General features: G+C 54.1%; 1 protein-coding gene across 3 annotated transcripts in view; it reads right to left on the minus strand.

The window, feature by feature from the left end:
• GRID2IP (Grid2 interacting protein) overlaps positions 1-9,691 on the minus strand; it is a gene marked incomplete at both ends in the record, with an annotated part of 32,836 nt that extends 23,145 nt beyond the window's left edge. For 2 of the 3 annotated variants that reach the window (XM_081256214.1, XM_081256213.1), the window contains 2 exons: positions 2,317-2,471; positions 9,156-9,691. In XM_081256214.1, the coding sequence (XP_081112340.1) occupies positions 2,317-2,471; positions 9,156-9,623 (623 nt within the window). Of the gene's footprint in view, positions 1-1,215; positions 1,230-2,316; positions 2,472-9,155 lie in introns of those variants that run through there. The other variant, XM_081256217.1, reaches the window with a different exon arrangement.
• Between the last annotated feature and the right edge of the window lie 728 nt (positions 9,692-10,419).

Consider the following 10,419-nt stretch of genomic DNA (forward strand, 5'->3'; position numbering starts at 1 on the left):
GTGCACACACATGAGCACAACACACGCGCACACGTGTATCTTTACCTAACCTTTGCTGCTGCACCTCTCATTCAAACCTTGTCTCTCCTCAGTTGGGGGGTCCCAAGGCCAGGGCCCTTCATGGCCCTCTACCAAGGCAGGGTGGGTCACAGCTAGGCACAGTTGGGTACCCAGGGTTGGGTTGTGTGTGGCACCACCTCGCCTTGGCTTTCCAGGCTCCACCTCTGTGGCTAGATGCCTGGCCCTGATGAACTATCTTCCCACCTCCACAGGGCACATGCCACACCCCACCGGTCAGTGTCTGAGCTCCAGCACTGGAACTTTCTGCCTGCTCCAAGCAGCCTGCCCTGACTGCCCTGTGCTGAGTTCATTCTCAGCTGCCCCTCGGCTGGTGCTCAGCTCTCAGAATCACAGAAAACTGTCTGTGATTCCTCCATGCCTTCTCTGAGCTCTCTCGGGAAGGTGCTGCGTGGGGAACATCACTTCATCCCTGGAACCCAGTACACGGGCACCAGAGTACACCAGTGCACCAGAGGGGTGGTGGAGGGGGGTGGGGAGGTGGGGGGATGGGTGGCTGAAGCCACGCTGCCAGGGCACCCCTCTCCCTGCATAGCCCAGTTGGGCACAGCCCCCTCCTCCAGCAGCCTCCCCAATTTTCCTGTTGCCCTTGACGCGCGGACAACAGAGGCTGCTGTTTCATCCTCCCCAGCAGCGCCCCGGGGACGGGGACGCTGCGGGGACTGGGCATCCCCAGGTGTCCAGGGTTCCCGCTTCCCAGGCTCTAAATCGAGCATGCCCAAGGGGGTGCCTCCTCCACCCCAGCTCTTCCTGACCCGCTGCCGGCCGCTCGGGGACGAGCCGCGGACAGGAAAGGCGGGCGTAGGGGCTGTCCCGGGAGGCAGACCGGCTGGCCCGGCAGAGGCGGCAGGGACGGAAGCCTGGGCAGCGCCGGAGGAAGATGAGGGACCGAGGGGGCCTCCAGCTGAGTCTGGCTGCTAACAGCCTTAAGACACGCAAGCCAACTTCCCAGGGACAGCCTGGCCGCCCGGCCCCTGCCCCAGCACTGGTGCGGAGGGGCGGGGTGGGGGGCTGCCCATCCATCACCTCCCCAGGGAGCCCTCAGCGCCAGCGCATCATCTGCTCTGCAAATTTGGCTCTAGAAATAACTTTTTTTCTCTCCGGATTTTCCCAGCAAGGGGCAGGCCCCTAACTCACCCCAGGCAGCTCATGGTGGCCTCTTTTGGTGGCCTTCTGTGCTCTGCTGCAGAGCGGAGACGCTGCGCCCGGGCTTGGGGAGTGGGGGTGGCCAGCCCGGTCCCTGACATTGGCCAGGCCCAGAGGGAGGGGCAGGCTGCGGGGTGAATGGCAGCCAGGGGAGGGGGCGGGCTGAGCCCAGGAAGGGGGAGGGGCGGGGGTGGGGGAGCGTCACAGGCCCTGGAGGCAGGGGGTGGAGATCCAGCCCCACAGGATCCGTGCAGGGAACACATCATTCAGGCCCAGGGGGGCCTGATCAAAGCTGTGCGGTGCAGGGCAGGATGGGGGTGGAGGTGGGAGGCCGGTTTCCGGAGATTCCCAGGCCACTACAGGTGTGGACCTACCAGGAGATTTTTTTTTTTTTCCTGAAGGAGGAATTTAGAAGGTCCAAAGCTGAGCAGAAAGTGCACAGCTAATTGGTTCATGTTCTTGTGACTGCTACTCATTTGCTGTGTGACTTTGGGCCAGTCTCTTAACCTCTCTGAGCCTCAGTCTACCTCTGTGGAATGGGGACAGTAACAGTGCTGGTGGGATTCAGTGACAGAGTGTTCCTCTAGGGACCTGGCGATGTTCTTGGCATGCAGCTGGCATCATCAAAGGGTAGAGAGAACACACTGTTTATAGGATGGGGGGGTGGTGCCCGGGATGGACACAGCACAGCTCCAGGCTTCCTTGCCTTGACACTGCGCCATTACTCCCTCTCAATGAAGAACTAGGAGTGTCTTGGTGTCACACTGGAGATTTCTGTGATCTGGGTTTTGGGACAGAGCAGGGCAGACTGTGACTTCGGCTCGGGAGGTGGGTCTTCTCTGCAGCCCAGCCCAGCCCAGCAGTTAGCAGCCCTTTCCTTCTCACTCAAAGTGACGCCCTGGCCGCCAGCAAAGCCAACAGCTGCCCTTCCCAGCAGCCTTCGGGGCCACTGGCCCACCCATATCCTGGGGCTGACGGGGTGTTGGGGTCCAGCTCAGGAGCGGGCCACGCAGCAACAGCAGCAGCAGAGCCTGGGGTGGTGGTGGGAGAGTGGACACCCCTGCTTGCCCATCCTGCCCCCAATTGAGGTACCTGAGATTCTCCAGGAGGGGCCGACGGGCCTCGAGGGGCAGCACCAGGGTGAGCGCCCACACCAGCTCATCCACCCGCTGCTCAGCCGCAAACTGCTTTAGAGCAGCGAACACCCGCTCCTTGGTCAACAGCTGGTCCCCCAACATTTCATCCACCTGCGGGGAAGGGTCTGATGAGTGGCCACAAGGGTCCCAGGGCAGAACACCAGGGAATCAGTCACCTCCCTCCCTTTCTCCCGCAGGACAGCTGACATGGCAGCCCCTTCTGGGCCCCCGTGAGAGCTCCTTACCCAGACCATGCCACTTCAGAGCTCACAGTAGCCCAACGAGGTGGGCGGGGCCAGTATCTTTGTTTTATATCTAAGGAAACTGAGGCTGCTAGGGGTGGGGTGACTGGCTCAAGACCATGGAGTCAGGATTCAAACCTAGAGACAGCCCTTCTACTGAATACTGTAAGGATGAAAGGAATCCATATAAGGGCTTAAAACACGTGCCAAGCACTCTGTAATTGCTAGTTACTATTATTATAACACTATGTTCCCTTCCACCATACTCTTCCGCTGAGAGATCCCACAGAGAACATTCTGGCTCCACAAAAAAGCCCTGGAGTGCACGCGTCACCCGAAATTCTGGTTTCCTCAGTGCTCCCTCTGGACTTTTGTTTTCTTCACCTTAGTGTGCAAACCAGCTGATGCCAGACAAAGCACATCTACTCAGAGGAGCCTACTGGACATGGGCAGTAAGAGTGTCCAAAGCCTAAAAATGCACCTGTCATTTTGCCCAGTGATCTTGCATCTACGAATGTATCCTTGACATGTCCTGACAAGTGCACAACGATATATGAGTGAAGAGGTTCACCTCTGCATTGTTTATGATACTGAGACATTGGAAGCAGTATAAATATCTGACATTACAGACTAAATAATTGTAGCACATCCATTTGGGGGATATTTCCTTGGCTATGCAGCCTAGATGGGAGGAAATCCCCAACCAGGTGAGAGGCAAGATCCTGGGCCTTATGTTGCAGCCTCAGGCAATCAGAGGCTCTTGCCCAGGGATTTGGCTCTTGAAGGAATGATGCAGAGATGTGGGGACACAGAGCTTGTTCAGGGCAGTGGCAGAGCCCTGTAGCGCACCCTGAGCAGACTCATCCTGAAGGGTGTTTAGGACAGCTGTGCTCCAGGTGGCCCATCCCTTCTTGGTCCTAAGCCTAGGTCTCCAGCACTGATTCTATGAACTCTTCCTCCCACAAATTCCTTTTCTGCCTCAGTTAGCGGAGTCAACTTCTGTTGTTTCACAGCCAAGTTCACTCCATACTCTGCAGTATTGGATATCATTGATTCTAGGGTGAGCACTTTTTAAAAAAAAAAATTTAACATCTCTGAAATCAGGTTGTGTCCTATGGCTAGTTGTCATTCCTGTGCATGTATGAATTTGGTCATAGGTTTCATATTGTTACTTCCATTGAGTTATATACATTGCGAGTACTAAATATGTCCAAATGAGTCTAAAAGCCCTCTTCCACTAACTACAAATTAAGTGACAAGAAGGTAAGGAAGCATGTGTCATGGGTCAGTTGGCAGGGATTTTTCTTTCTTGGTGGTAGATAAAACAAGTGCATCTTGCAATTGACAGTGTTTAAGGTTTGATGCAGTGTGGTACCATTTGGCCAGAGAGAATGATGCTGTAGGTCTTTATTTAAAAACCATGAAATGGGGAGTGATGGCTAATGGGTGCAGGGCTTCTTTCTGGGGTGATTAAAAAGTTCTAAAATTGTGGTGATGGTTGCACAGCTCTGTGAATATACTAAAAACCATTGAAGTGTACACTTTAAATGAATAAATTGTATGGTATATGAATACATCTCAATAAAGCTGTTATAAAATACATAGAAAATGTTTGTGATAAACAGGTAAGTGAAAAAAACAGGTTATCAAATGGAACACACGGTGTTACATTTTTATCATAGATAATTACACATATGTCTGCACAGGGAATATGCACTAAGGTTTATAGTGATTTTGATTATTTTTATGTCAATGGTTTCCATTTTTTAAACAGTGAGCTTATATGACTTATACAGTCAGGAAAAGGCATACATGTTGTCATTGCTTCTTTTTTTCCCTTTATTTTTTACTGTGGTAAAAATGCACATAACATAAAATTTACCACTGTAACCATTTTCATATGGTTCATTTCATATGGCATTAAGTACATTCACAATGTGGTGTAACCATCACCACCTTCTAGTTCCAGGACATTCTCATCACCCCAAATGGAAACCCTGTACCCATTAAGTGGTCACTCCCCCGTTCCCTACTTCCCCAGCCCCGGGCAGCCACTAATCTATTTTTCTGTTCTATGGATGCTCATACTGAATATTTCTTATGACTGGAATCATATATTATGTGGGCTTTTGTGCCTGGCACCAATACTTTTTTTTTTTTTTTTTTTGGTCTCACCGCATGTGGGATCTTAGTTCCCCGACCAGGGATCGAACCTGTGCCCCCTGCAGTGGAAGCACAGCGTCCTAACCACTGGACTGTCAGGGAATTCCCACTAACACTTTAAAAAATGCAGCAGTTAACCATTGTCTGTCCATACTCCAGGAGATCCCTGCCTTGTTAATCCAGGGTCTGGGGGTGCCTCTGGGTACTGACATCCTCACCTAACCCTGAAGCAGGGGTGGGAGGCTGGGCCACTTGGTGAGCCTGGGAGTTTGCCATGCATCTCTCTCAGGACCGTGCAGGTGCAATTCAGCCAGAACTGGGGCTGTTCAGTACCCCCTTCCATCCACCTCCAAGCTTCTCAACAGACCCAGCATCCCTCCCCTCCACCCTCCACTCTCCTGGGCAAGGCCAACCCACAAGGCCACAGACATTTCACTGCACACACACACACACACACACACACACACCCCAGAGTCCCCACCCTCTCTTCCTGCCACCTACTTGTCACTCAGCTGTCAGCCTGAAAGTCCCCTCCTCAGGGAGCCTTTCCTGACCACTCCGTTCAAGGGGCCCCCATCACTCTCTCATCTCCCTGTTTATTTCCTCCCTTAATTGATCATCATCTGAAATAACTGTTTCTTGATTTGTCCACTTGCTCATCGTTTCTTTCCCCACAGGCATGTCAGCAGCTATGAGAGCAGGCTCCCCTCCAGTCCTGTTCACAGCTCTTTCCCCAGCCCTTGCTCATCAGAGGGCTGTAATCAACAGCGGCAAAATGCATGGATTTCAGTGTCTCCACAGCCTCCTTCCCTTCACCTCATACAAATGTTCACATCTCTCCCAGTAAATAAAGTCCTCCCTGATCCCACAACCCCACCATCCTCTTCTTTTGCCTGCTCAGAACTGTCTACACTTGCTTTTTCCATATGACTGTCCTTACCCGCCACAGTCCACCCCTTGACTTGCCACAAGTGCTCCCTGACACCGCTCTGGACAAGGACCCCAGATGGTGACGCCTAGGTCTAGAGCTTCAGCCCAGAGCCTGCTCCTGAACTTCAGAACTGTACATCCAGCTGCTTTCTACGTGGTAGCACAAGGGGATTAAGGAAGGCTTTCCAGAGGTGGTGACACCATAGAGGATGAGCAGGTATTAGCAGGTGGCTTCCAGGGCATCCAGCCAGAGGCCACATTCTGTGCATGCCTGAGTCCCGGCACCTGCACACCAGGTCTCCCCCACCAGGTGTGATGGCCCGAGACATAGACCTGACATCTTACTCCTATCCAGGCCCGAGCACAGGGCTTGGTGCATTCAGTGAGCATTTAGAGAGCTGGCAAGTGGCCGGCCGTTCTCGAGGTGCATTTCCCGCAGCTTCCCCGCCGACCTTCCTTTCCCTCTTGGTGCGTGGGGCAGGCTGCAGTACCAGGCACCCCTCCTCGAGAACCCGCCAGACCGAGGAAGGTTAGTGGCTTTGAAATCAAAGTCAGCTGCAGCCTCGATTCAAAGGAGAGCATGGCTAGGGGGAAAGATGTTTTATGTAAGAAAGAGGAAAAAATAGTTCCTCCCTCCTGGGGCCCCTGCCACAGTGCGGTTTTGGTGTCAGCTATTACCGAGATGCTCTCAACCTACATCTAAGCATGATGCGCCATCATGGGACACTAATGGATTTTCTATTAAATATCAGACTCTTCAAGGAGGACAATCTGGGGCAGGAAGAGTGCTGGCGAGAATCTGGGAGCTGATTGTTCAAAACCAATGGTGGATGGCGGGGTGGGGGGGCGCTCCACAGACACTGTTGATCTTCCTGAGGCAGTCTTTTTTTGGGATTTGTGGAGCTGCTTGGGGAGCTCTAACCAGAATCTACCACTCTCCACTCCCTCTTGCCAGAAAATGAACCACAGCTGACCTGGGCAGCTGGTCAGATTCCTCCCTCGGTCATGACCCCTGGCCCTGCTTCCTGGCCAAGTCTGCATGTCCACCCTGCCCTTCTGGGGGCTCTGATGGGCCCCCTTCCGACTCTCCAGGGATTGCATGGAGTCTGGGACAGACCTTTGGTTCTACAACAGGTCATCTGGCATTACAGCAGACTTTACTAGTTTCTATGGTCTGAATGTTTGTGTCCCCCTCCAAATTTGTACGTTGAAAACTTAATGCCCCAGGCGATGGTATTAGGAGGTGGGGCCTTTGGGATGTGATTAGGTCATGAGGGTGGTGGTCTCATGAATGGAATTAGTGCCCTTATAAAAGAGCCCCAGAGAGCTCCCTCGGCAGGGAGAGGGGAGTGTCTAGGCTCCAGACTATTTCCTGGCTCACTTGTTGTTCAGTTGGAGTTTCAGTCAAATGAGCGCCTTTGGACCACATCTGAAGGCCCTGGAGCATAGGTATATGAGGGTGGATGTCCTGAGGTAGGTGCTGCACTGAGACCTTCCCGGTAGATACGATCGTACTGGGCAGCCTCTTCCTCATATATGTGTCACATCCCAGGTTTCTTGGGTTTGCCTGGATTGGTCCAGTAAAGGGATAGGTTTCCACAAATCAGGGATTTCTTGGGATTCTGGCCTGAGGCCAACACCATCCTCAGTCCTTCCTTCCCAGCCCCGGGTCTCCACCTCTCCTGGTGGCTACCCCTTACTTCCTGAAGGTGACTCAGGCCTTGGGCTCCTCTTTTGGCTGGAGGCCTTGGCCATTTCAGGCTCCTAACTCTCAGTCCTCAGGGAAGTCCTACCTTTCCACCTGAGAACACTCAGAGCCTGTTTGTGCCAAAGTCTGACAGGAGATGCCTTTGGAGGTTTGGGGGACCCAAACCTGGGCCTCCTGTGGCCAACCTGCCATCCAGACTGCTGTGCAAGTCAGGGCCAGATCCTGGTTTTGTGGGGGCTTGAAATAGGTGTGGTTCTTTTATTTATTTATTTATTTTTGGCTGTGTTGGGTCTTCGTTGCTGCGCACGGGCTTTTCTCTAGTTGCAGTGAGCGGGGGCTACTCTTCATTGCGGTGCGTGGGCTTCTCGTTGCGGTGGCTTCTCGTTGCAGAGCACGGGCTCTAGGCACATGGGCTTCAGTAGTTGTGGCACATGGGCTCAGTAGTTGTGGCTCGTGGGCTCTAGAGCGCAGGCTCAGTAGTTGTGGTGCACGGGCTTAGTTGCTCCGCGGCATGTGGGATCTTCCCGGACCAGGGTTGGAACCCGTGTCTCCTGCATTGGCAGGCGGATTCTTAACCACTGTGCCACCAGGGAAGCCCAGGTGTGGCTCTTTAAAAAATAACACTATGTACTATGGTCTGAGTGTTTGTGTCCCCCTCCCCAATTTATATATTGAAATTTTAACCCCCAAAGATGGGGCCTTTGGGAGATGCTTAGGTCATGAGGGTAGAGCCCTCATTAAGGGATTAATGTTCTTATAAAAGAGACCCAACAGAGATCCCTAGCCCCTTCCACTCTGTGAGGACGCAGCAAGAAGGCCACTGTCTGTGACCCAGGAGGTGGGTCCTCACCAGACACTGATCCGCTGGCACCGGGATCTTGCACTTCCCAGCCTCTAGAACTGTGAGAAATAAATTCCTGTTGTCTATAAGCCACTCACACTCTGACAGTTCATTACAGCAGCCACAGTAGACTAAGACACTATGTTACTAATACGGGCAATAGAAAGAATGATCCACTACCACACACAACAGGGATGAAAGTCACAGATATAACACGACCATAAGAAGCCCAGCACCAAAGAATATATGTTATATAATTCCATTTATATGACGTTCACGAACAGGCAAAAGTCTTCTATAACGATGGAAGTCAGAATAGTAGCTACCTCTGGTTGGGGCAGATAGACAGGGAAAGGGTCACATGAGAACCTTCTCATGAAGGAGAGGGTAAAGGAATCATTCTATGTTCTGCATTCTATTACTGTCTTTATGCTATTAATCTACAGGTTGATCAGGGTGGTAGTTACAAGGGTGTATGCCTAGGTAAGATTTACTGAGCTGTGCATCCGCATTGCCTCAATAAATAAAGAAAAGCAGGGCCTCCCTGGTGGCGCAGTGGTTGGGAGTCCGCCTGCCGATGCAGGGGATGCGGGTTCGTGCCCCGGTCTGGGAGGGTCCCATATGCCGCGGGGCGGCTGGGCCCGTGGGCCATGGCCGCTGGGCCTGCGCGTCCGGAGCCTGTGCTCCGCGGCGGGAGAGGCCACAGCAGTGAGAGGCCCGCATACCGCAGAAAAAAAAGAAAAAAAAAAAAAAAAAAAAAAAAAAAAATAAAGAAAAGCAACTCCCACAAAGCAAGCCCCTGACGTGCCCCGCCCACAGTGCCCGCCCCCCAGAACAATAGCCCCTAGAGCCCCACCCCCATACCGCCCCGCCTCCTAGGGCCCCGCCCCGTCCTGCCCTGGGCGCCCTACCTTGCGGCTGAACTCCTGGGCTTTGCGCCTGCGCTCTCGGTGCACGGCGTCGGGTCGTTTGCGGCCGGCCAGGCGTAGCAGCTCGCGGCCCAGAGAGAGGCCGCGGCCGGAGCGAGGGGGCCGCGAGTCTGTGGTCAGGGGTGCACAGCCAGATCCCGCGCTGGGGCCGCCGTCGGGGCCGGGGAGCACGCCCAGGCTGGGCGGCACGCGCGGGCAGCGCCGGGCCAGGCGCACGAGGCGCTCGCGACTCAGGCCGCCCACGGCCAGCCCCTCCACCTCCAGGATCTGGTCCCCGGGCCGCAGACCCCCGGTGTGCGCGCTGCTCCCTTCGGCCACCTCCAGGACGAAGCAGGGACCCGAGCCGCCCAGCCGGAAGCCGAAGTCCTCAGGCCAGCCCTGGTTGGTGGCTGGCATGGCAGTGGTGTGCGAGCAGCTGGAGAGGAAGAGAGACTGCACACTGGGCTGCATGCCGCTCAAAGACTCAAGGCCTGTGCTAGTCTGAGTCTCTACTTCTTCCTCTCTGCCTCCATGTGGAGGATGAGTTCTTAGGATATTGTCTGAACTCTTGGATCCAGTTGTGCCCGATTCACCAACTTCCATGGGACAAAAGGACTTCCCAGTGGTATGAGCTCACAAATTCCTACTGACTTTGGGGGTTATTTGCCCTTTGAATTGCCCTCCTTGAGGAAGCATGATATGGCTGATTTGGGGGCTCTGGGCTCCTGGCCTTAGGACAGGCTCGGGGTAGGGGAGGTGACTCTGTCCTCCAAAAGCAGATGATTGTGGGGGCTGGAGACACAAGCACATCATGGGGAGGCGAGGGTGACACGTCACAGGTGAGGCTTAGTTTTCTGGGTAGGAGTCCATAGTTCTGAGAACTTCTTGATGCTGGCTTAGAAGAACCTCTGAGGGCTGGATTTTGAAGGCCCTGGTCTCGGTACCCCTCAGGCCTCCGGAGATGTTTGGAGAGCCCTCCACCCACACTATGGGTGTCATCCTCCCACTGGCTCCCTCTCCCAGGACACCTGGGGAACACTTCTTAGAACCGCTGGGGGGCAGGGAGGAGGTCCAAGCTTCCAAGAGCATCATGGACTCTGGGAGGAAATGTCCCTGAGTGACATTCAGTGAGAACCTGTGTCACCTGCCATCAGAGTGCACGGTGTGAGAACTCCTCACATTTGGTGGGGTGGAAGCTGTCATACCCCGAGGCTGGCAGGCTCACTCCCGAGCCCACCCCAGGGGCCCTGGTCCTTTTCCGCCAGGC

This window comes from Mesoplodon bidens (assembly GCF_964165515.1).
Source record: "Mesoplodon bidens genome assembly, chromosome: 15".
NCBI lineage: Eukaryota > Metazoa > Chordata > Mammalia > Artiodactyla > Ziphiidae > Mesoplodon > Mesoplodon bidens.